At 33.4% G+C, this 27,790-nt stretch overlaps 1 protein-coding gene across 2 annotated transcripts; it reads left to right on the top strand.

Moving 5' to 3' along the window:
• Window positions 1-36: 36 nt before the first annotated feature.
• LOC124359411 (set1/Ash2 histone methyltransferase complex subunit ASH2) lies at window positions 37-27,641 on the top strand. Of its 2 annotated transcripts, XM_046812133.1 has the most exons (11): window positions 37-223; window positions 2,684-2,831; window positions 2,985-3,163; window positions 4,174-4,346; window positions 14,407-14,575; window positions 15,317-15,522; window positions 15,970-16,147; window positions 17,309-17,453; window positions 19,403-19,538; window positions 24,390-24,644; window positions 26,689-27,641. In XM_046812133.1, exons 2-11 carry the CDS (start codon window positions 2,692-2,694, stop codon window positions 26,791-26,793), a joined length of 1,686 nt encoding a protein of 561 aa, XP_046668089.1. In that variant the 5' UTR covers window positions 37-223; window positions 2,684-2,691; the 3' UTR covers window positions 26,794-27,641. The 2 variants fall into 2 exon arrangements, with proteins under 2 accessions (XP_046668089.1, XP_046668091.1); XM_046812135.1 differs by lacking the exons at window positions 37-223; window positions 2,684-2,831; window positions 2,985-3,163; window positions 4,174-4,346 and adding an exon at window positions 10,584-10,710.
• Window positions 27,642-27,790: the final 149 nt, after the last annotated feature.

Raw genomic sequence — 27,790 nt, 5'->3', positions numbered from 1 at the left:
TGATCGCCCCATTTCTTCTACTGCATGAGGAGCTCGTGTTTTGATAGACTGGATTATTATCCCTCCTTGAGCGCTGAGCATGACGTCAGTTGTTTATATTTTTCCTACACTTGAATTTGGGGAATTGTTATCACTATAATTTTTAGTGGATTTGTTTAGTTACTGAGTACCAAAATCTACATTGGACAATGCACCATTAGTTATTACTCTTAAGGGGTGAAAGGTAATATAAATAGCTAAGAAGAGTTAACCTTGATTTGGGTTAATGACTTACCGAGTAGCGGGATGATATAGATTGGTTTCGTTGACATCAATATACATGCAGAAAGAATGTAGAATGCATTTACTCGAATTATATCGTTTCATTAGTTAGGATGTCGCCTTTATGTATTAAGGCAGTAATATTTTCAAGAATTATATTTTCAGTCAGTTACAATATTATTCCAGCATTAGTTCTACACTTCACTTAGGTTAAAGAAGTATAAGCTTTTTAATTTTGTGGAGACTTTAATAAGTGGCATACACTCGTTATTCATGTTTTTGTTTAATTGTTCGATATATTATCCAACTTTGATATGAACAAATCGTATACATTAAGAGTTATAATAAATTACTGTAACAAGAAGAATCTTGTACATTACAACTTTAAAAACTTAATTTTTGCCTTTTAGCGCCATATAGGCTCAACCTTTTAAGTTATAAAACGCCAAGAGCCTTCATTTAGGCTCAAGCTAGGTTGGTAGTGAACTGCTAAGAGCCTATAAATAACCTTGGACAAGTTCGGACGTTAGGCACCAAGAGCCTTAATTTAGGCTCTCAACATTTTCATGCAGTACACAACTATTTATTGACTAATATCTATGATATTAGTTCTGATTAATGCATTTTATGTAAAACTAGCTGTTTCCCGTGGCTTTGCACACATTTCGTAAGCTTTGCCCGTGTATGTGAACTTCTGGTTTAATTGAATTATATTTACTACGTCGATGTAGAGTTTGCCTTGTTGCCACGATTAAGAAAATCTGTTTATGTTTATAGCCATTGTGCACATACATGTACTTTATTATAAAGTGGTCTAACACTCAAACTTTAAGTTCAATCTGAAATGTATCTCAAAGACAAATATACATAATAACTTAGCGCCTTCAGAGTTTGGCTGTGTAATATACGTAACTGTCTCGTAATTGCAGTTTGTAATGTGCTGGCGCTTTGAAACCTTTTATATTTTGCAGTGCCGCTTGGTGGTGAGTTACATCAATGGGCATAGCTTATAAACCTTTTCCGTGGAAAAAATACGTATAGGCTAGGTCTACATACAAATTTTCATAATGATCTGTCTAATATTTTGCGATTCTATAAAGGACAAACATTCATTTTTATATATATATATATATATATATATATATATATATATATATATATATATATATTTTATATATATAGATGTACTATAGCAAGTAGCACTGCATAGACATTCATATAATATTCAAATACAATAACAATACACACTAAAATGTTTTATCTAACGACACATGAGTTTCTATCAAGTCAGTTTTGTACTTTATTTATTAATAAATATATAAATTGTTAGTTTTATTTTACTACATTTTCACAGGTTTTTCTCAATTAAATATATTACACTCAGATAATTATTTATCTGAGAACAACTCAGATAATTATTTCGGATAAAATTCTCAATACCTCAAAGATACCTAATATTTAGCCTCATAAGAAAATAATGATGAGCTGATAGGACACTCAATAAATATGGCTCACAAAGAGATTGATTGTCATGCTGTCCGAGCTACCATACGCCAGCTATAACACATTCAGGGTACTTTGGGATTATACCGACCACACCCAGACATGAATCGTTATTTCACATTTCGTTTCTACTGATTACTAGATTAGCGTAGAACAATATTTCGTCAATATAAAACAGGAATTGTCTTATCGTAAACACCTCCCCATCCTCAGACAGAGGTCAAAGTCGAGCGTCTAGTAGATAACGTGATTGCAGAGTCTCGCCGCCCGTTCAGCTGGTGCATCGCTTTGTTGTACTTCCGTGTTTTACCTCTACATTTCTCCAAACACAAAAATTCAACAAAAACAAACATTTACCAAACTAAACTTTTTATTAAAAAAACACTCAAAACTTGTTTTTATTCTTGATCACATTCCGCCACCCAAAATGCGAGTGCCTCCGGCCATCAGCGCGGGCTTCGACAGCACCTTCGGTGCTGCCCCGCGCTGATGTCGACGAAAGAAAAACATCCCTCGAGATAGTACCTATCAGTAAAATATCAAATTCTAGAGGGGCTAATCAGAAATATAAATTGAATTGTAATGGAAAGGCAATGATGTACCGTGCAAATCACGTGATGCCGCGCGGCCTGCCGTAATCAGGATTCTCGAGAAAGATAAGATAACAGCGACAACAATACCGATCACAATACCTGGAAATGCTTGTAAGTTTGTAATTTTGTAATTGAAGAGTTGTTTTTTCGTTCTATCATGTTTGTTTCTATAAATTTCTATTTTTGTGTTCTTCATACTGGTGTGGTCGGTATAATCCCAAAGTACCACATTCAGTAAATTAATTCTACTACAGAATTTTGAAAAGATTTATAAGTTATTTTGCACACAAATGTTATTTTTCTTAATTACAAATTTGTTTGAACAGATTGAGTTATGGAAGAGGTGACACAGAAGCTTGGGGAAGATTCAAAATTTGAAGGCTTGGGTGAACCAGAGAAACCTGCGTCAGAAGCTTTACTAATGAAGCCACCTACACCGGTATTGAAAGTTGAGCGCGAAGGAAATTGTTACTGGTAAATATTTGTTGAATGTGAAATGACTTTGTTTTTATGTGTCTTAAGTTTGAAATTACACAAATATAAGTTTTAAGTGTACATTTCGTAATGGCCAATAAATTATAAAATTGAAGATTGCTGCCACTTTAATTATATTTATATTTGTTTCAGTGGGAAGGAAAGAAACCTAAACATTATTGAACTGCTGTGTGCTAGCTGTAATCGATGGTTTCATGAATCATGCATAGGTTATCAGCTTGGCAAACTTGTTCCATTTATGATGAACTATATATTTTTCTGCAAGAACTGTTCACCTACAGGATTGGAAAGTTTTAAGAAAAACCAAGCAAGTAAGGATTTTTTCTTTCATTGATAAGTATAACAAAAGTATATAAGTAATTTAGTTCATAAAATCCATTAAATTATAATAGTTTTAATCTTGGCATTTTAGAAGGAAACTAACATAACCATCTCACTAATGATATTAATTAATTTCTGTCTTTTAACTTCCATTTAAGACCACAAAAGAACTATTCCGAAGCTTGTAGATTAGGAAAATAGTCTACATTCCTTTCTGACACTAGTCAAAATCCAACGGTGCTTGAAAGACTGGTTTTCACTTGACAAAGAAAATCACTGTGGATCTATGTTAAAACTGTAGTAGTAGCGCCGGTAAAGTTGTCATACAAAATTGTTGTAGGACAATAGGTTGTCATGTAAGTTCACCACACCAGGTATTTGGCCAGTATGTACCTACTGTTTACTTGACTTGTAAAAGTGTATTCTTAGCTTTAAAAAACTTTTGAAAATATGGTATGTTTGCAAATAAAATTTCAAAATTTGTAATACATGTTACATTAGAGAATTCTTACAGTTTAAATAGTTATATAATAATATATTGCCAATAGACCTAAAATACTGCAGCACTACAAAGCATTTACACATCACTTTTAGGTTTATATGTTTTATATTATAACCTTATAGATTGTTATATACTATATTATACATATACATGTACTATAATCTCATATAAGACAATATAGAAGGTCATAAGACACAACCATTTAATGTATACAACAATTATAGTGGAAGAAGTGAGACACCACACTAGTTGTCACAGTTTCTACCACCATGGATTAAATGGGTGTTGGTTTATTGTCTAACTTAATTTTCCAAAGAGTGCGAGTTTAGATTAATATTACCTGTAGAAAGTGTAATTAGTAAGCTATGGTCCAATTTTATGCATTGTATTGTAATTAAATGTTGACAATTCTTGTTTAAAAAATTGTCAATTTGAGGCAATACTGTGTAAAATAATCTTTGGTTTCCAAGTAAAGAAATATCTATGATCATGTTTCAGTGTTTCCGCAGATGTGTGTGACTGCGATTGGTAACCTTACTCAAGCCAGTATAAAGGAGGGTAAGCCTCGTACCAAGTTTAGTAAAGAAAGAGACATCATTCCTTTTATTGATGCTCACTGGGAGGGGATGACAACAACTTCAAGGAGAGTTACTCAGTCATGGCATTCCACCGTAAGTCAACACTATTATTTAATTTTATAGCTAAATTCCTAAAACTCTAAAATTTTAATTCTTAGTATGTCAAATGTTCATCTGCTTTATGATTTGGCATTAATTCACCAGTAAAGATGAGAAGCATTTTAAAATTAAATGAAAGTCAATAACGATTTTCGAAACATAATTAGTTTTTACCTTTTAACCCATTGGGGAACTTGCCCGAGCGTTACTCGTAGTGCTTTTTCTAGACGCTAACAATCACGTTTTTTTTCCACTAGATCACAATTTTGTGCCCTCGAGTATCCTTATAAGCAATTATTCCATTTCGATTTGTCATGTTTGCACACTGGAACCACAACAAATAACTTGTTATTGTTTACATTTTGCCATATGCTCAATTTTCGTTACTTCAATGTTCTGCTTACATACTATATATTGTGTTCTCAATGTTTATTGTTTAACTGTTTATAGTTGTTGAATGAGTTTTTAGTTTTTCCGCTACCTCATGGAACAAACAGTTTTATCTCATATCCCAGACAACTACTTCGGGAGCTTGTCATAAAATCATAAAAAAATTGAAAAATGCAAGAGAATTTTGCTAGCTGTGTTATTATGCTTTATAACTAAGCAATCCATAAAAATTGGTTTTCCATTTAAGAAACATTGTGGTTTTGAATTTAAAAAATTATTGAAACAGATTTAAACAAAAAGTAATCAAATACTGACAGTTGCTTTTGATTTGTTGTTTTTGTTACTAAAAAAGTTGTAAAAACATTAAAAAATTAAATAACAAATTATTTGGAGAAAGCAACAAATACTATTAATTGTAGAGCAACCAAATAGACTAAAATGTCCTGGAACATTGACTAATTTATCTGTATCCAAACTTATTCTATTAATATTTCAGTGCAAGCATGCATTTTTTCGAAAATCAATTCAAACATTTAGTCCTAGATAGGCTAGGTTAATTGCTTCCTCAACGGGTTAATCAGACCTTAGCGAGGAAAGTTTTATTTGTAGAGTTTAGTCTCCTAAAGTTTAGTACCATCCCAGCCAGTATAGGAGACTAAACTCTACTATTAACCTAATACAACTACAGTCCAGATTAATAAAAATATGAAGTAAACAAATCATACCCAAGCGTTGTGACATACGTAAGTCAGGAATTGTATCAAACATAAAATTCCATTTGTATTTTCTCTAAGATTTAATTAAAGAAACACTAATTTATTAAAAACTTAAGTGAAAAATACAGGTCAGTATGAATCTACATGCAATAATTGACTACTGACAACGATTTTATAGATTTTCCATTTGCTTACATGTATTTTAAAGTTAGCCTTTTAACCCTCGAACTGGCAATGTCAGCTCCTTAACTGGCACCCTATTTTTCAGCCATTTGAGAGCTTTACATTAAACTGTTTTATACCCCTAAAAATTCTTCAAATATACAACTTATTACATATCCTTGTTTTCAGAATATTCTAAATAATAATAATGAATTATCTTCACTATTATTTTCTTATTTTCCAAAAAAGATTTCATTGTTTGATTGAACTTTTTAAATATTTTTAAATATTTTTTTATAACTGTACTTTCCCATCATATGTGTGTGAAAGATTTATAAAATTCTAAAATATACAAAAGAAGCACAGTTTTATACTTACCCAAAATATATGTAGTTTTAGTGGCTTTACTTAAATAATGTTTACTTTTTTAGCAATTTTTTGGCTTTTGCACAAAATTCACTAAAAATGTATTTTCAGTCTTTTTGTACAATTACATTACAACAGTGGAAATTCAACCTGTATATGACTTACAATGTCTCATTATTTTCAGATTATTTTAAGCAATAATAATAGATTATTTTTTTATTAATTTCTTGCTTTAAAAAAATGTTGATGTTTGAATATTCTTGAAAAACACTTTCGATTTTTTTTATAACTTTGCACTATCTTATCATGTTTGTGTGAAAAGTTGATATAAATGCCAAATTATAAAAAAGAAGTACACTTTTATACTTACCAAATGTAGTTATATAGTTGTATAGTTAATATAGATATATTAGGTTAACCCTCTCCCGGGCAAACGCCTCGAAACGCCTCGGCAGGGCGCCTGGCGCTAAAGTCCAAACGCCTCCAATCGCCTCCAACTGCTTTATCAACGCCCTCTGCTTTGTGCTGCTGTCTTACGATTGTTTGGGGAACTAATACTGGAAATATCTATTGGCAGTATCATTGTTGCCTTGTTTATTCATAGTTTTATGACTAGGGACGCTATCTAGAATTAATAATTTGAAACGGTTCATTCATTACTTTATTGACAGTGATCTAGTTGTTTAGTAGTACAATTCTTTCTGACTTGTGCTGCTATCTTACGTAATTTGATGTACTATTTGGGACTTTTTATAACCACTTATTTACTGAAATCATTTCGTTAGTTGTTTTCGCAGTCTTTTCACTTGGTTCTGTACTTCATAGATGGCAGGTTCAAGGTGTTTGCGTGATAGCGAAATTGATCGCGTTTTTGACAATGAAGTGGATGATGAAGGCGATGGTTTCAGTGACGATGAAAGTTCCATGAATAGCAATGTATTTAGTGATGAGGAAATTAACCATTCTAACCAAGAAGATAAGGACACTGATGACTCGCCACGTGATCCGGCGCTGCCTTGCGCCGCCGGCACCGCGACCCGTGTCCAGCCATTGCCTCGCGCCTCTGGTACCGCCACTCGGGTCCCGCCTGTCTGGTCTAGACAAAGATAACACTAGACAAAGTCTTAGTGTTATCTTAATTTTTATAATTACAACCCTTTATATTCGATAATTTATACAACAATTAAAACAAGATTTTTCATGTAAGTTTGACTTTTTGTTTGATTTTAAGTTACCTCATAAGGTTGATATTTTTTTAAATAAATACAACGTTATTATAGAGGATTTAATCATCTTTATAACGATGTACAATAAATAATAGTTTTATTAAAATAAAGTTCTTAACGTAGTAAAAACGCGAATAAGTGTGTCCTCGCGGCAGAGCGGGCGATTTAATTCAGCCCAGTAGCGCCAGAAGCGCGTCGCGGTAATTCGACCGGGAGAGGGTTAATAGTAGAGTTTAGTCTCCTATACTGGCTGGGATGGTACTAAACTTTAGGAGACTAGACTCTACAAATAAAACTTTCCTCACTAAGAAGGTCTGTATATATATAGTTTTAGTGCTTTTACTTAAAAATGTATAGATTTTTAGCAAATTTTGAACTTTTGCATTCAACTTTTTTGTTACTGCTCTGAAATACCTATACAACTTATTATGTATCAGTATAGTTATAGTCACGGCTCTCTAATTAAGAGATCACGGGTTACAATCCCGGGTTGGTCCCATCAGACAGGAATGACAGCCAAAGTGACTCTGACAAGCCAGCATAGCCAAGACCTGAGCAAATGATAAGTATACAGTGCTTGGTCAGTACTGTAGTGCAGATATCAAAGACAAAGTTACAATTTAAAATTTGCTATAAATTTAAAGACTTATAAACCCACATTAGTTGTCTTTTGACCTAAGTAGGCTTCCCAGGCCTGTGTATGTATGTATATCTATTCAATTAATTGGGGAAAGAAGGCAAAATTAACTATGGCAAAAAAGTAATAAAATCTCAATAAATTAAAATTGCAATAAATATACACTTTTTGACATATTTTCTTCATAATGGCAAAAAGGCAAAGAACATTGGCGTCAGAAATATAATTCACTCGAGCCAGAAATGCTCATAAACGTATAAAGCGTTCGAAATTGTGTATGAAGCCAAAGAAATTGTGTAACTGCTAATAATATTATTTTCCATACCTTTTTTGATATGTTCCTAAGATAATCATTTCAGTTGAAATTGAGGAATAAAAGTTGAATATATTGTTAGTATGCTCTTTTACCATTGTAGTTAAGGCATGAAAAGTGAAATTTAAGTGTAAAAAAGGGTAAAATTGCAATAAATATTTGGATATAATCATGGGTCAGCCCAACATAAACTAGGTCAATTTAAAACATGTTGAAACTCTGAGGATGATCTTCTGTGCCTCTACCAAATCAGAAATGGACCGAATGCAGACACTATCTTCTAATGAGGTTGTAAACATTCAGAACGATTGGAATACCAGATAACATAGGGGTTTTGTGTCTTAGGACAAGAAGCTGAGAAATCTCTCATTAAACCTAGTCCTAAACGGACCTTTGTGCTGCTTTCAGAGTGACAGGATATTCAGGATGGGTAAGGTTAGGGGTAGGGATCACCTCCTGTTGTGATCCATAAAGAAAGATTGTGGGCATTATATCTCAGCCATGTCTCCTTGGAAGAAGGAAGAGCCCAGCTCTATCCCAGCATCTTCAATCAAAGCGGGCAGGGATAGAATGTCCTTATTTCTGAATTAGCAACTTCCTGTAACACTTAGTGAGCCCCCATCAACTCAAAATTAATGGTCATCCTCTGCAGTAGACTAGACCTACCGACTTCCCTTGCACCCCCATCAACATTTGTGGTTACGTTTTTGTTGTTGACAATGGAAGGTGTGAAAGGATAATAGGATTTAGGATATTTGCCATTCTTGTATGTTATAAAGACATACAACACTACATTTCACAACCTTTAACAAACATTACATTACATTACATATAACATTTGTGGTTAGTGATGGAACGCTCCTGGTTATCTATAGGGTTTGCCAAATTTAAGTGACACATCGGTTTTGCCGTACCCAGTGCACATTCAACTGGAAGATATATAAACCGACCAGACATGAACCCTTCTAGGGGATACATAGTGTTACAAGTTACATTAAAGAAAACTGAGTCATCAACAAGATAAGAAGGTTTCAGCGCTTTTCTCCTTATACATCTCCTCCCTCTATTAAACTAAACATAATCCTATTTTGAAACAAAATACAGGGAAATGACACTCTTCTATTCCAAAAATGTCTACATTTAGATTGTATAACCCACACATCATAATAAAGGAAACTGTAATTCTACAAGCTCCTAAATGAAATCTTAATAGTGATTAATTTCTTAGTTAATGATTTGCAAATACTACAAAACAACTGGATAAATAATTTTAAAAAAGTATGGAGAAAATATTCCACGATATAAGGTGGTAAACTAGTTTTTACTGCATAAAGTATTTATACTCAATTGAAAATCCAATTAAGGTAGTAAAGATAAGTGAATTCTTTGTTTGTATTCAATATCATTATTTGAAGTGTTATACTTCCCATGTTCATCAATCTGGCAGTGCCCAGTTGACCTTGAAGAAAAATCTCCAAGTTATTTCCTGTGTTGTCATTCAATTAATTGCTGTGTATAATTTCTATTTTACACGGAGACATTAGAACCAAGTCGGTTATCATAGGTAAGCCATTCTCTGGTATGAATCTCATTTTAAAATAAAGTTAAAACATTTGAAAATAGTAATTCAATCTTAAAGTATGTAAAACGTAATTTTTGTGATTTGTCTGTGTTTTTATACACAATGCATTTCTGAGGTTATAAATGAGGAAGAGGATAGGTATTGGCCCAACAGAATTAACAAATTCAAATTTCCCTCTGAAGTAAACCCCACTATGGAGGCCATGAACATAAATAACAGAACTTGTCAGTTAAATCTACAGTCAGTAATCAACTCAGCTGAGTGAGTAAAACATGAGCTATTTCTGTGTTGTCTGATTATTTATTAGAAGATCTTCAATCTCATTATAAGCATGAGATTAGTTCAATGAGATAGTTCTAGAACATAGACTTAAGTTCTAGAATATAAGACCTATTAGTATTTTTAGTAGAGAGAAAAATTTAAGAACTATTTTAATTGTAAAAGTAACATTCCTAATTTAAATTTAATAAAACATTTAGTTATTTTAGGATACAATATTATTCATATTTAAATAATTATTATAAATTGTGATTGGTTAATTTGGCCCTCAAGTTATTAGTTTTTAAACCTGATAAATTCAAGCTAATTAAAATTGTATTGCCTTAGAAGCTTTGATGCTTTGGGTTTAGATTTGTATAATAAATCAAATGTGTCATATAACACAAAGTATTTAGTGATATAAATATTCTAGATTTTAGTTGTTTTAATTAATTAAAGTTTTACAGCTGTCTAATTGTTTAAACGTATTTGAAATATTTTTTTAGTTTTAAGGAATATGATGATGACATTTCTTAAACTTATTGATTTCACTTGCACAAAATTTAATTTTATTCCAACCTTTCAGTTTTACATGGAAAACAGCAGTGATCTAATGACTCAGTTATCTTTCAGTGGAAGTAGATAATGAAGTAGGCCACAGCCACAATGTTTTCCTTCAATCCTATAGCATTCCAAGTTTAGCTAGAGGTAATTTCAGCAAATGTTCACTTAAGCTTAACATAATGATTCCGATATCAGTTTATAAACAACACATTTTGAGTACTAAAATTGGCTCACTTTTATTTATAAGTTCAAATCACTTTAATTTGAGTTACAATTGTTTAAACTAAAATGTATTTATGTGTCATAAAAGTAGTATATATAATAGTACAAAGTATACATTACTGAGGTTTCTTGTAAGTCTATTATTAAAGATATGACAATAGTTATTCACTACATAAAGGTTCAAGGTCGTGGTGAAGTGGCCTACCTGACTAAATGCATGTAGTGTCATAGCAGCATTGCATCATAACTTATTGCCTTATGGGTAATTTTAGTTAGCACATTTATGTGTATTTGGCAGGCACTTTTAGGGAAAGGTTTTTAGTGGAAAATTATAAATTCTAAATAATAAAGAATTTGGTGTGTGTGGGTAACTTAATTATAAATAATTTCATATGTTAAATAGAAATATATAATGTTATACAAATTACTTTGCAACATTTTTGGCATTGATATAGAAATGATTATGTCCTTAAGAACACAAATATTCAAACACTATTTATTGAAAATAATCGCTGGAAAACTATGTATGTTGATATTTGCAAATAGACTATGATGCATCCATTGATCATTAATCATAAAGATCAACTTAAGGGCTTTAGATTGTTTTAAATTATAATAGAATTTGACCAGTAAAATTACTTCAACTTGTAACTAAATTCAGTGGTATTTTGAAGTGGGTCATTATAAAAAAATGAACACTTTCAATGTTATACATAGATATAAGGGTGTGAAGAATATGAAAAGCAAAAAGGCATTTCTAATAAAAGGAAAGTCATTTTTAATTTTCCTAGATTGCATAACTAAGAAGAAGTTTTTGAATTTGTCTATGAAGAATAAAATTTTATATGTATTTATATATTATATATATTCTTCTATCTACTATATTCTATATTATTCTTCGTGGACAAATTCAAAAAGTGTATATATATTTATATATTGTAAAATAGGACTTTATTTGGGGTTGTAATAAAATATTTATTTCCAAGCTCTTAGTAAAATTCTTGTGAGCACAGGACCAAACATGTGATTGAAACTTTTACATGATTTGATAGACATAACAGTATTTAAGTAATAAACATGTAAATGTGTAACATTGTACCATAAATGTTCTATTAAAAATAGTAGTTTGAGTATAATTTGAGATATTAGCGAGATGTAGACTGATGACAAGGTTGCTGTATAAGCGGTACTCCCAAATCCTAGCTGGAATGCTAATCAACATATTCCTAATTCTGCTACAAGACCTGCGACATAAGGATACTGGCCAATATCATGTGTTTTCAAATCCTAAAATTAGGCTGACCAGATAAGAGGTAACACCTAGTTTAAAGGGTGTGTTCCTAATAATTTTTTAAGACAAGTCAAATAGCGGTCCTGGCGAATCCGGAGTATTTCCAAACCCAAATTGAGACTAACAAGATGTAGTTGCTGGCAAAGCAGAATACGACTGTCTGACATGAGACGATGGAAAGTTAGACTTGACAGTGAACTGCTGTATTTTAAAATCCTGACAAGATTGAGTTGTCAGTGAACTGGTTTATTCCATTTTGTAACATTAGACTGGATGAGTTAGATTTGCTGGTACAGCCATGTATTCTCTATCTTGCCTTGAGGTTAATGACATTTATTTGTTTGGTGAAACCAGGTTACAAGTAATCCTACTTATATGCAGTTCACAAAGTAGCTACATAATAATAATAAGCCTCCAACTTAGAACTAACCAGCAATAATCAGGCTGGTATATTAGGGTTACTGGAGACAAACTAATTGAGGCAGTCAAAAGATAGTGTTTAGAAAATCTGTGTATGCCAGATAATGATTTAAGACTGGCTACAAAAAAGGGCTATGTACTTTAGTTTGTTTTAAGAGAAATTGATCGTCATAAACCTCCTGGAAATGTTTAATGCATAAGGAATGGGATAAAGTTAATTTAAGATTTGATTTTATGTTTTTTGTAATTTAATGCAAAATTGAATGTCTAAGAAACTGTACTCAGTGAATACAACTTTATTTAAATGCATATTTGAAATACGTGTATTAAAATAAATGTAGGTTTTTATTACTAAAATAGGTATTATGAAATCAGATTTTTGCACTAGTTTTTCATTTACCATGAATATGTAAATCAGTATTGTCTTTGTTTTGACCTAATATTACTACTGTTGAAAATTAAACATTTCCATCTTAATAAAACTTTTTAATTTTGTAACATAATAAATTAGAAATGGTTAATACTTTCACAACAACATGTACCCGATCAACTACATACTGGGCTTTCATAAAGTGCTTGGTGCGCCCCATGGGTTACACAATGCTTTGAATTTCCTTATTATGTTTTTATTGTTTGTCTGTCTTCGTGGTTTGTTAAATTTGATCCCACGCTTAAATAAATACCTCAGACTATTGTATACCCCGTCGGGAGCGCATTACTTAATGTTTAAGTCAGTTAATTTTTTCTTGGGGTACACGAATAAAAGTTTTAAAAGTATATCGAAATAATTTGTTTCGTGCAAAATTGGGAACCCTACATACTTTCGTTGTTATACTTAGACGTTTAACGTAAAACAAGGGATTACATTTTTTTGCCATTATTATTGAAAAATTCAATTGCAACTAAAAAGAGTCCGGAAATAAGCCATTGTTGTGAACTTGTTAATTAAAAGAATGATTACAAAAAATTAACCGTAAAGACAAAACTAACACAAGGTCTGAACAAGTAAATAGAATACAGCTGAGCTGATTGACTGACCCTTAATCGAGGCACAAATATAGCTTACATAATTTGTTTTTGTTATGACGGTATTAGGATTCAGATACAATGTAAACTTGTTCTTGGAAAGAATGCGTCTGTCTTAATGTAATAGAAGTAATAAAAACTAACTGTAAAAATGAAACAATACTAGCTTGGAACATGTAAACAACACACAACTAAGCTGCCTGGCACACCACACTCATGTCTAAAACCAGATTCTTTTAGAAAGAAAGGTCCTAACATGTAATAAATACTTGTAGTTGATGATTCATTGGCGTAATTAGTTAACACTTTCAATGTGGCTTTGTTAGTGAGTGAGACCGGCTACTCTGCAATTGGACTGTGCGCCATAAGGCATCTGCAACAGTCAACATGTTGCATGAAGTAACTGATAAGTACATGGTTCATATTAGGCCAGCATTAGTAACTGTTGTTTTGGAATACGTGTTGTGTCAGCAGTTCATCCATTTTTACTTGTACATTCATTATAATTTTTGTAATATATTCAGTGGTGAAGTACGTTTGGTTTATGTACGTTAACCCTTTTAGTGCAGAATATCGCTGTGAACAACAGTCCATGCTGGAGGAAAAAGTACCTGTGTTGCTGACATTGACGGTTTGGCAGTTATAGCATTTGCATCTTTCCTCTTTAATTTTCAGCGTTTGTTACAATCCAAACTTTTCAGTATAGCATTTTTCATTCTTTTCCTACTTTTAGCTGGTAGAATGGTGAAGCATCTGGTTTTCACTTAGCAATTGATAAAAAGGCATGGCACTAATAGGGTTAATTGTTCATTATTGCTATATGCGAGAAGGTTTGTAAAAATATTGTAATTATTCTTTACCACGACATAACTGATTTGCAGGTACTAAGATGCCTGATGAAAGAGACAAACGTGATGTTTGCATGTGAAGACACGGAGGAGGGTCCCATGTACAGTCTGCTCAACCTAGAACTGACCCAGATCAAGCCTAATTACGACGCCATGATACGGGGCGGCTCACTCAAGGTCACAGATATGGGAGTCCAACAAGGTAATAATTACATTGGAATTGTTTACATTTTTGGTGATGGTCATACTCTCTAGTTTAAAGTATGTGATCAATTCTAGTTACATACCAATTTCTTGTTGGAAGTTATGTGTAATGTTTAGAAAGGATTTTTATCTTGGCGTAGATCATATGTTTATGACTTTTATACAAAAAACCTTATTTCATTTTTTATATTACAAGAAAGAATTTATTTTCTCACACCAACACAATACAAAGATAAGAGTTTTAATATATCACACATTTGATATTCTACTTTACTACTAACAATGAGTAGACTAAATGTCCAAAGTCGTCTATTTATAAATAATTAACATAAATATTTCTTTAAAATTAAAGAATACAACGTATAATAAAACTAAAAGATTATCACTATAATTCACACGTTTTTACTTGGAAAATAAATATAAATAGTTAAATGAAAAGAATGGTATTTTACCCAAAGCCAATTCTTATTTAATGCTAATTTGTACTACTTCAAACTTCACAATGAAACTTAGATTTTGATAGTCTCATTACTTTCATAGAACACAAATAATTATAAAATAAGGAAATATAGAAATTGACTTATTTTAACAAACTATAACAAAATTGAATCATTGCTATCTAAGTTGCCTTTTGAAAGAGAAACCAGTTCATCTGGTGGTCAGCTTAGTATGTCGGTAGCATTTTATAGGTTCAAATAATAATAAAATCAACAAAAGTGGTGACTGGTCTTGCTTGCAGTTAGTGGTCTGGGAGCAGGAAAGGGGCGTGGGGCCAAGCGGAAGGTGCCCGGAGAGGGAACAACGGGACCTGGGAAGAAAGGCCGCGGAGGAGATGTCTCCGCCCCTAAACTTCCTGCCCATGGTTACCCGATGGAGCACCCCTACAACAAAGACGAGTATCGTTATATTCTAGCAGAACCTGATCCCCACGCTCCTTTTAGGCAGGTAATATGTCATTTTGTTATATTTATTATTTGTATTTTCTCTCCAATCTGGTATTTTCTAATATGGAGAATTATTGTTTTCATACAAAAATATTGTATTACCTTCTGTAAAATTTTTGCTCTCAGATTTCCTAATACCAAGAAAAGGATTTCTAAGTATTATTTATATAATGGTACCTATGTCCAAGAGATCAAACTAAACTAATGGGATTATTTTTTTTTAATTATGAAAGTGTGTAGTGGGTTTAAAAGACTAAGTATAATTTGATGTTTTTATCATTTTTATTTGCATAAACTTTTTTTTAAATTTAAAAGTCAAAAATTAAAGCTTATTAACTTAGTGCCATACGTTACAGTTCTGCTTATTTTGAGCAACTGGCTCTCATATTTCTAGATACCTATAGAGATTACCTTTATGTACTAGTGATGTTAGTACTGCTATAAACAGGAGTTCGATGAGAGCAGTGACTGGGCTGGTAAGCCCATCCCAGGATGGCTGTATCGCACACTGAGTCCCAACTCCGTATTGCTTGCTCTACACGACAGAGCCCCTCAGCTCAAGATCTCAGAGGATCGGCTGGCAGTTACTGGAGAGAAAGGCTACTGCATGGTGCGAGCCACTCACTGTGAGTGTAACATAAATATAGTACTCAGCCACAGTTTGTCTGTTTTATACTCCTGACAATAGAGTGGAAAAGTAATTATGGCAAAGGTCCTGGTATCCACTATACTGTCTCCTTTTAATTCAACTCCCATCTATGTGATGAATGCAAAAAGAACTTGCCGAATCTCACAGTAAAATTTTTATTTTAAATCAATTTCTCAAAAATAAATACTTTTAAGAGTGTTTTAAGAAATAATGTTGTGTAATAGAGTGGGAATGGCAGACATGTGTCCCACAATAGAGCTGACTCACAATTAAACTGTTCTTCCTTTTTTTTCACCCCTTCACTAGTTTACAAGTCCGTGCATCAATCAGATTTGATATCACGTTATAAGGAGTTGTTTGTTTGTCTCTCCAGCGACGATGTGAAACCCTTTAAGACTATTCCTCGCATATTTACACAGTGGATTTTATTCTCTGAAATATTTGAATTTTATATATTAAGGTATTATAAAACAGCTTATTTATTTAAATTACCTAGATTTAGTTGACTAAAAATGTATTGTGCTTCAAAAATTGTTATAATGACTTTATTATATTTTTATTATTACACACCTAGCCTCATTTCATTTATTTTTTTTTTTTGTTGGTTTCACCCAACTCTTATCATAACAGCAGTTTTGCACTCCAATACTAGATAGAGCTGAATCAATCAATGACAGCAGGCCGCTCTATCTCACACTACAGGCTGTGTGGTGACATTATTACCTCTCACATGCCTCTTCGCGTTGAACTCCGCTCATATACTCTCAAAACCAATTTGGCACTCTTAACTGTGTTAAGGGGATTCCCTACTGAAACTTATGTTTTTATGGTTTCTTATAAGCCATAGAATTGAAATAAATATAAAAGTTAATTTCAATTTTTTTGTAAAAATTGGTCATTTTTCAGTAGGGTGTCCCCTTAAAAACATTACCGGAATGGAATAATGGCTCATTCAGTCAAAATATTTTATAACTACTAGAAATGCAAATTGAATCTTCTGCAACTTTGACAAGCCAGCTCTCCGACAAAAGAAAATTAAGGTTTGAGAATCTCAACACAGACATTGTTAGAGTAATGGTTACACAAGAAACATTAGTTTTTTAAAACTATTTTGTCAGAATAACCATGGTGTGTTCAGGTGTGAGCCGTGGGGTTTGGTACTGGGAGGCCTGTATAGAGGAGATGCCTGAGGGAGCAGCTACAAGACTGGGCTGGGCTCAGGAATACGCCAATCTACAGGCTCCCCTTGGCTACGACAAATTCGGCTACTCTTGGAGATCTCGGTAAGTCCTACACCAAGAGAGGTTTTAATTATTAACTAGATTTAAAAAGTTCAATAACAAATTTCAGGGGAATTTCAACCTTAGCTGGTATGCAAAAAATGATATATACGAGGGTCGTCCATAAAGTAACCGCCGTTTTGGTGTGGAGCGATAAGTAGTGGGGGTAGCGCCGACATTCTCACATCGGTGTGCGCAGCCGTTCAGTACGCTTCTAGCCGTGCAAGGGAGAGCATCGTGCGATCGCGCGTTCTTTTGTTACAACATATAAACATGAGCGCCGTGATAGAAAATCCCGCCAAGTGTGAAGTGCGTGGTGTAATAAGATTTCTGTGGTCGAAAAGTTACACAGCAGCTGAAATTCATCGTGAATTGAGTGCGGTTAATGGCTAAAACATTATGAGCGAAGGTGTAGTCCGTCAATGGGTTCGTTTTTAAAAAATGGAAGAATGAACTTTCACGATGAAAACAGGAGTGGTAGGCCATCTCTCGTCAGTGATGGCTTGGTGAACAAAGTGGGATGCTAAGCGCAACTTGCTTGTTGAATTTATGGAGCGTGGTACGACCATTACAGCAGCAGCCTTCTGTGGTCCTTAAAACGGCTACGACGAGCGATTCAAAAGAAGCGTCGTGGTCTTCTGACATCTGGTGGTGTGTTTGTCCGTGACAACGCCCGCCCTCATACAGCTCAAAGAACAACAGAACTTTTGGAAAAGTTAAAATGGGATGTTTCTGACCACCCCCCCTGACCGCCCGGTCGTGGATCCCAGTGATTTCCATCTTTTCCCGTACATGAAGCGGTGGCTTGCATCTCAGAGGTTTGCGAGTGATGAAGAGCTTCAAAACGCTGTGACAGGTTGGCTACGTACTCAGGCGGCAGATTTTTTTAAAGACGGAATTTCAAAAACTGTTAAAAGATATGATAAGTGCTTAAATTTGTATGGTGAATATGTAAAAAAGTAGAGAAAAGCTGTAGTTTTAATATTTATACAATAAACTTTTTGTATCTCAACTGGTTTATTTTTTATTTCAAAACGGAGGTTACTTTGTGGACGACCCTCGTATATATATATATATATATATATATATATATATATATATGTTCACCTAAGCAAATAAAATACTGTAAATATAGAAATGAAAATCAAAGCTAATAATAAAAATGTTATATCCACCACTTTCTGAGTTTGTATAAGGAATTCCCAATCAATAAACAGGGATTTTCCTTAGTCAATTTCTCATATTATCAACTGACCCTGTCTTATAGAGGATGTTTTAGCAAACTAAGGTTGTGAACACACACCTTCCAAAGTGGTTTACTATTTAGTGTTGTGTTCAACTCGATTTCTTTTGTTGGAGGAGTTTGAGTTAAGGCGAGTGTTCCATATCCCACGTTTAGAATTAAAACTGTCCATTCTGGTTCATTAGTACTAAATGAACTAAACACATAATGGATCCAAACAGTCTAAATTATCTTCTAAAGAATAAACAAGTACGTAGCTAAATTTGGAAAGCTCTAATACATTTTGAAAATTATTTAGAAATAATAATGTAATTTTTATTGAGAAGCATCCAATGGAATTAGTAAACCTGTCCAAACCAAACTGAAATCAAGTTTTTCGTAACATTTATTTATGAAAAATACGTTCTTAAATACTTACGAGTAATTTTGAATATTTGAACCAATCGAAATGCCAGTTAACATATCCGTAATGAACAGCAGAAGTTCGATCCCTGCCTTTATCAAAGTTACCCCGGAATAGTTGAAGGAGAACCAAGAAATAAAACGGGTTTTGTTAACTCTGAATAATCCAGCACTGATTATTTATATATTTGTTTACTGTAACCAGTATTTTTGCTATCACCCAGCCATAGAAACACTGGTCAGAGTTCCACTGGAGAAAAGAGGGAGTTGCTGAAATTACTCCTGATGGAATATTGTGTTGCTGCAGGAAGGGTACGAGATTCCATGAGTGCAGAGGGAAGCACTATAGTCCAGGCTATGGGGAGGGGGATGTCCTTGGCTTCATGATCATCTTGCCTGAGGAACGCAACGTTACTTACATCCCACAGACTTATAAAGACAGGGTATGTATGAGTTTCTTACTAGAGAACACTCCTGCTCAATGTCTTTGCACACTCTAGCCTATTTCTGCAGCCTTGTTTCTTCCCCTCAATAAAGGCGTAAAGATGTGCAACAAGGAGATAAAAGTTAAAGGTATTAATTTTATTTTTAAATTTGCAACTAAACGCCAAAAATTATAAATTTGTTCAGTTAGCAATTGTTTCAATAAATATAACCAATATCAGGAAAGTGAGCTTTGCTCAGTATTTTTTCTGCTAAATCGTATTTTGGGATTCATTTTATGATATACTTGTCCACAAACGATAAAACTATAAATGCCATGGCTATTTATTGTTCTGGCATTAAGGGATGCCAGAGCAAAAGATGCGTTTACGTTTTTTATTTCTTTATTAAACTTCTGAGTATGGGTGACGGTTTAAAAAAAGGCGTACTAATTCATTTGAAAATGTTTGTTGCTCCATTAAAATTCGTCCATGCAAACAACAGTCACCAAAAGAATTTCTATTTATGAATGTTTTATCTGCCTTACAGTAACTTTAAATGTAGCTTAAACTGTGGGGGTTTTATACAAAATTAATTCTTTATTCGGCCACTTAATTTGATAGAGGACTTTAGAAACCTCTAGTTTGCGCCATTCTTCTTCTTTTTATAATGCTTTTAAAATGAGGTGTCATTTGCTAGGGGTTCTTATTTACAACATTTTGATTTACCGCCCAAAATACTCCATTTATGTATGTCAAAAATTTCCATACATAAAAATCTCCTCAGTTGGTCATATAAACATCCCCAAAGTAAATCAATCACTTCATCTCTATTCATATGAAAGTTAATTAAAGGGGGGCTGGGCTTTTAAGACAACCGGTATTAATAATATTTGGTGTTAGAGTCCTGACTTTTATACCGTAAAACCGTCTTGACCCGGACACTTATTATTGTTTTTACAGCATTACGTGTTTAATTTTTAATGTATTACTATGAAACGTTTAAGATATTATTAATTAGTTCTTTATTATTGTATTGATGTGTTATTTACATTATCCAGAATGCAAAATAATTTAAAAAAAAATAATTGAAAAGTGTCCGGGTCAACCAGGCAAAACGTTGTTGACCCGGACACTACGTATAAATGCATTATAAAATGTGAACTAACCTCCTACGTCCGATCCCGGACACATAAATGAAGATATCAGCTTGTTTACAACATTACTAATTGGTTAGAAAACGATCTGAAAACATTTGGTCTGATGACAAGGAGAATAAAAAAAATTGAGGTCTGATACAAAGAGTATAAAATTTATTGTTTAAAATGAACACGTTACTACATATAGGTAAACAACAAAGGAGTTTTACATTTTAATTACTGGACATTATATGCATCAAAACTACATTTGAACTTAATAGATACTAATCTATCATTTTTATAATTGAAAGTTGGCAGTCCAACGTTTCTCTCGACTTGGTCGTAGTCGACAATAGATTTGTCCTCTGGTTCAGGCCACTTAAAAATGAAGTTTCCCACATTTCTGACAAACTTAATGTGAAGTCCTTGGCCAGGAGCAACATCTTCAACCACACCAACATAATGTTTGATAGTTTTCTTCCCCGGGAATTTAATTAGAAGCCAGTCACCAACACAAGGGTCTTTAAAAACTAATTCTGTGTCATTTTCGACCGGGCCTTCAGGTTCTGACAAGTGAAACTCATCGGACGAATCTTTTAATTAAAAAAGTTCCATCTTCACTTGAACTAGAGTTGTATCTTAACCTCTTTCGTGATGGACACTTGTCTTGGCAGCTGGTAGAAGGGCCTGCTATATTTCCTTCTTCATCAATGTCCTGAACGGAAATACTCAGGCCTGGCGAAACGTTGATTTTTTTTCTTCCTAGGCACTTTCTGAGACAATGTCCCGTGTCGTTTCTTGGAAAGGAATTCAAGGACAGCTTCACCAACTAAACTTTTACACTTTTTTGTTGGAGATTCTTCAGTGTGGTTTTTTTGATCTTTGGGGAGCTTCTTCAGAACTTGCTGAGGATCATGTGGAATTATACCACAAGTCCGGAAACCAGATTGCAAGTTCTTTGATTGGTTGTTGGAGATCGTCTCACAAAGCTTACTTAAAAGTAGAGGAAATACATGCTTTGGAACAGATGTTAACCTCCGGTCAGCTTCTAACTTCCACTCAAGTAAGGTCTGTCTCCAAGCACCTTTTAAAGGCCTAAAAAAGGCTACATCAAGTGGCTGCAACAAATGCGTTGCATTTGGAGGCAAGCAGGCGAATTTTATGTTGTGTTCTGCACACAATCTCAACACTTCACTTGAAAAGTGGGTTGACAAGTTGTCACCTAACATGACCTTTGTCCCCTCCTTATTCTTTGCCCATGGCAAAACTATGGTTTTAAACCAATCGCTAAATGTGGCCTCGTCAATCCACCCAGTCTTCGATCGGTTGTATCTTGCTCCAGGTGGGCCTCCCATGACCCAAGTGTCATAAAGCCTTTCCGCCTTATAGCAAACGTATGGAGGCAGCAGCTCACCAGAAGCAGTGCCAGCAAACATGATTGATACGGCACTTTTGGACGAATTCATGATTCTTTCGGGGTATTTTGTGCCCCTTTTAAAAATACATTTCTCCGAGCCCGGATCATCACTAAGGTTGGTCTCATCATAGTTCAGGATATGAGAGGCAGGTATTCCATCAGTAGTGGATTTTAAGTTGTCAAAAAATGTTGAAATGTCATCATGGTTCACTTTTGCCCTCCTGAATGTGATATTCCGGCTCATCCGGAGTCTTAGTTGTGGATGTCTGCTCAAAAACCCATTTACCCACTCTTCGCCTGGAATGTTGTTTTTGAACAATGGGATAATACGTCCTTCTTTTTCTAAATATAACCTAACAACTAATCTTAAATCTAACCTAGAGAAAGGAAATCCCCATTCCGCAACCTTTTCAATGTGAGCACATATTACATCCTCCTCGGTATCATTGAACACTGGTTTTTTACCGTGAGATCCTGTATATTTCCCGGATGAGTGGTCACTTAATGTGGATTTAGGGAGATTGTACTTTTTAGCAGCAGCTCTCACTGAAAGTTTTTTGTCTTTTATTTCCTGTACGGCTTTGTTAATTAGTTCTAGTCTTTCTTTAGCGGCACTCATATTCACTAATTCACTTTAAAACTGAATTAAGTTAACTTATAAAGGATAACAATAATCACTGAAAACTAAACATAAATAGGATAAACACCAGTACGGGAAGAATACACTGTGCAAACGAAAATGTTAGGTTAACACAATGATGTACTGAAGTGGAGAATTGGCGGGTAAAGTCGTGACAGCGAAATTGGCGCTAAGAATATCGGCAGTTGGTGTGTCCGAGTCAAGAATGGAATTCGTTTAAGTCGAATATTTTTTTTTTCTGTAATGAATTAAATCATAAAACCATCGATATGTTGGCTGCGATAAAGTAGGGAATCGAATAACATCGTTCAGTTTCGATTAAATATCTTACTTTCGATGTTATATGTCTTAGCCAGACAAAATTTTTTTTTTGCTGTCATAACATTATGTTGGTCATACTGGTAGAGAATAATAAGTAAACCAATGACAGTTACAGTGATTATACAGTTCTTTTGTACGTTTCATAACAATTCAAATGTGATCTGTTGTAAAAGGTTATGTTGACTAGTGATTTCACAAGAATTATTTTTAACGATCGCGGCAGGGTCGTCCGGGTCAACCACCCCTGTCCGGGTCAAGACGGTTTTACGGTAATTGAATTTTGTATTTTTTGAAAAGTTTATTTGCCAATTTAACTTATAAAACTAGCTAAAACGCCAGAGCGATCAGACAAATGTGACTCCACTACTCAACAACTGCAGTTTTCTTTATTTTATCATTTATAATATTGTCAAAGCAAGCTTTTTTTCTTGTTTTTTTTTTCAACATTTAAACAGTACAGATTGTGAGACTGCAATAGATTTAAAAACTTTTCAGATTGAACGGATTTCTTAATTATGTTTACATTAAAATCACCTGCTACAATTATCATCATATATTTTTGATAAAAATGGAAAAAATAATCAAAGGAGCTAAAAAAATGTTTCAAATCAGTTCGGTGTAAGATATATAGTAACTATTAGAAATTGTATTTTTCTGTCAGGTTTTTTTTCTTTTTTTTATTACAAAACAAAATTAAAAAGCCATTCAACTGATTTCCACCAAATTGTTGTCAATCAATACTTTCTATTAGTAAGGCATATTAGTACAAAAATTCAGTTTGAGCTTACTAAGTACGCATTTTAAAATGACACCCATTAAGTTTTATTGTAACCATTTTACAAACATTTATAGGAGTAACCTTTAAAAGCGAATTTGATCAGAATTCAGGAATAATTTAGTTTATAATATCGTACAAACATAAGGAAATTGTAACACTTTTTGTTTGACTGAATGCATTCAATTTTGGGTGTTTAATAGGATCATTCAATAATACAGCTATGTACAGATAGCACTAGCTGTATTTATTTAGAAGATTATGAAAACTGTTTATTGCAAACCATTATAAGACTTACTGACAAAACTGCAGCTTAATATTATACTAAATGTAAATGCAAAGATGAAGATTTTGTTTAGTATGTACTAACTTTTATTTTGTGATTACTTTTTACTTCTTACTTTACAAAGTAATGACTAAAGAAGTAATTTAACGAACCTTTGTTTATCACATCAGTTTTGGATAATTTTTTCTTTTTATAATCAGTGATATTTCTGAAACTTGTCTCTTCCCATTCTTGTTTCTGTTACCTCGTATTCTCTGCCCTAACATTTCTACTGACAGAAATGATGTGTTTTAGCCCCTAGTGAAGTTCAAGAGCCACCTCTACTACGAGGAGAAGGATCGGGTGACCGAGTCACTCAAGTCCCTCAGGCAGCTATCTGGCAGCAAGCTCGTGTTCTTCAAGAATGGCGAGTGCCAGGGGGTGGCATTTGTAGACATCTACGCTGGCTCCTACTTTCCAGCCCTGTCCATCCATAAGAGTGCAACGGTCAGTGTCAACTTTGGACCCACCTTCAAGTGTCCACCTGTCACCGACTACAACTACCGAGGGGTGAGTACAAGATTGCCAATAATTAGTAAATATATCTCCAAGTAAGGCAGTGTAAAACATTTTATACAAAATATATTAACAGAAATGTTAACAAAAAGCATCCAATTTAGAAAAACACAAGCCCTTTTTCATTGGCTGATAAGAAAATAATTTCTACATTTTACCTCATATTTATTATAGTATAAATATAAGAGATATATTTTTCAATAAGTAATAAGTTTTACTGTCAATAAACAAAAATTTTAAATTATGAAATTGAGAATTTATAAATTTACTTACAGAAACTTTGTGAATCATTCTCAAGTGAAACATTTGTTAGTAATAATTTTAATTTTGTGTAATAGCTGAGAATTTAAAAGCTTTTGATTGATATACTACTCTTATTGAAAATCTGTACTATAAATCTGGTGAATAGTTGAAAAGGTGAAATAAAACACAGACAAGTCAGAATATAAAGTTTTCAACACATAACATACCTATGGTGTGGGAAAGGTTGATTCAATGTGAATTTAAGTATGTTCCTGTCCACCTTTCTCTTAGTGCAGCATCTGAAATCTGACGCTGTTACAGACTTGAATCCTGAAATCTGGAGTCATGTTCGTGTGCAGAATTAAAAACGTCACAGACAAAGAAGCTCAATACGAACGTTTTGCATCATTTTAACATCAGAGATACCTAAACTACAAAATATAGCGTAATCTAGGTGAAGAGGTATTCTCATTGTCCTATCAAGTACACAATTGAGTGCACTATGACCGTTCCAGACACAATCTCTAAGCATGACGAAGTAATAGTTTTCTACACATAACGTAGCACTGATGGGAAGGGTTGATTCAGTGTAAATGTTGAGCATGCTCCAATTTTTTACCTTATGAAACAATGAGCATAACAATGACTATTTGGATCTCTGCTGACGAACATGACTCCAAATTCCAGGAATCCAGTCTGTGACAGCGTCAGATCTAAGATGCTGCCCTAAGAGGAAGGTGAACTGGAGCGTACTCAACATTTACATAAAGTTTTCCTTGTACTTTGATATCTGCAGCAAAAACAGCAACACTAATAAACCTGCACAGCCTGCATAATGAATAATTGTTTCTTCTTCTTCGAAACTATATCAAATACTTCAAACAAGTAATCAAGTAAACATCTCAATTTCACTAAAAGCAACTAAGAATTAGTGGATGACTGGAAACATTCGATTGCAGCAGTTGGACCAAATATTTTTTTAACATTGAAAAATAATTTCTAACTTGATGAAAAAATCCTCTAGATAGCGACAAACTGATCTCTTCATTGAGGAGCTTATGTTTTTGCAGACTAAAAATTCTGTCCATGATGATGGTTGGCTTACATTAGGAGCTCAATTTCAAAATTGTGTTATTATAATTGTGTTATGATTGTTTTATTATAATTGATTGATTATATACTTATATAACCTACATTCTTTCTCTTCAATCCTCTTTCATGTAAACATACTATACAAATTTGTAACTTTAATTCTACATAGACAAGAATGAGTTCTGTTATAGTGAATCTCCATCCATGAGATTTAACTGGACAGTAGGCTGGCACTCATTTGTCTGCTGGGGTGAATTAAAAATTTGTTTTCTTTGTGTTTGTCTGTCCTCTGGACAAGAATGAAATGAGCTATAGATTTCAAGTTTTGCGCCCAACCTGAAAGAAGTCTGTTAAGCGACAGATGGCGATGCACTGAATTCTGCTTCAAATGCCTACACCTTTCCATGGAATGATCCAATAAGTTTTTTAACGTTTCCTGTCATCTTAAACTTGTCTTTAAAGGGCTGTGACTAAAATTTTGTTTGGAAATTGTACAAAAATTATTGTAATCAAAAATTTATTGCAGTTCCCTAAACTCTACTTTTTATGTAAGAAGAAGCTGGTGGGGGTCGACTTAAAAACTATGGCAGTAACACTTGTGAATGATAAGTATGATTAAAAATTAGGATGTAACAATCTCGTTACTATGGAATTTTACTATAATCCAGGCAATATTTAATCTAAATCTTCTCCTCTGTTATAGATGTACGAGAAAGCAGAGGAAGCGATCTGCGAACAGACAATGGCTGACTTGCTGTACCTGACTGAGAACGAAGGCAAATTACGTTTGGATACGTATTGTGTATAGTATCAGTAGACGGACACACGATCAATGTGACGTGTGTCCCAGTAGTTTGGTAAGCTGACTACTGTCTCCAAAAAGTTAAGTGAATCAATAGAAGGTATAAAGGGTTGTGAATGAATTGGTTATTACATTCTGGTAATAGATGAATTAGCTTCCATCCCAGTTAACAGTTTAGCTTATGTCTGAGGAATAAAGAATTCCTAGATATATGGTTCCTATAGCAATAATTTTTGTATCAACTGCCAAGTACAAAGCGGATTGATGAAGCGGTTGGTCATTGTCTGTATTAGACTGCTTGTGAAGAAAATTTTGTTGTGTTATAGCTCCATAAAATGTTGTAAGCATTTAAGTATTTTATATATTAACTTTTTATACATTTTTATATGTTTTGTAAATAACACATTTTCAAACAAAAGTAAATGCAAACTTATATTTGTGATAGTTATCTAAATCACTGATCTTATGTTTGTGTAATTTTAATCTAAATTATTTCACAAGTTTTAAATATTAGTTTCTCTTTATTCTCTTACATTTATTTTAGCATTTTTACTTAAATGTTAAAAGTTCTTAATTCATAAATCGTAGACAGGTCTAATATTGTAAGATAAAAGATTTGTGGTTTAAAATATTTTTAAGAAATGCTATTACAATGTTCAATAACATTGTTTTGATTGTTGTGATATTGAAAATCTTATTTTGAAAACATACAATGGAAATGTGCCTATAACCCAAATATTATATGAAACAAATGAACATTATTTGAAATAAGTCATGTAGGTCTTTTATATATTAAGGTTGTGATATTCTGTATGTGTATTTGAATAGAATTCTATAAATCTTTATTACTCTGACTAATAATTTATTATTCCTGTAATAATCGTGTGTCCTTCACAATATCTTCCTTTGCAGTTTCATCCCTTGTGTTTGTTGTCTCTTGACTTTTTATAATATCCTCTACATATGAAACTCCTGACAAATTGTCACACTTGGTTATAAAGTT

The sequence above is a fragment of the Homalodisca vitripennis genome, chromosome 4 (assembly GCF_021130785.1).
Source record: "Homalodisca vitripennis isolate AUS2020 chromosome 4, UT_GWSS_2.1, whole genome shotgun sequence".
NCBI classification, from domain to species: Eukaryota; Metazoa; Arthropoda; class Insecta; order Hemiptera; family Cicadellidae; genus Homalodisca; species Homalodisca vitripennis.
Note: the sequence above shows the minus strand (reverse complement) of the source record. Positions and strands in the feature narration are given on the sequence as shown.

Bases quoted from the DNA above. Each gene is read 5' to 3' on its own strand.
- LOC124359411 (XM_046812133.1), top strand. From the start codon at position 2,692: ATGGAAGAGGTGACACAGAAGCTTGGGGAAGATTCAAAATTTGAAGGC. The intron at 15,523-15,969 runs GTAATATGTCAT...TGCTATAAACAG, and splicing joins CCCACGCTCCTTTTAGGCAG to GAGTTCGATGAGAGCAGTGA. The intron at 19,539-24,389 runs GTATGTATGAGT...GATGTGTTTTAG, and splicing joins CACAGACTTATAAAGACAGG to CCCCTAGTGAAGTTCAAGAG.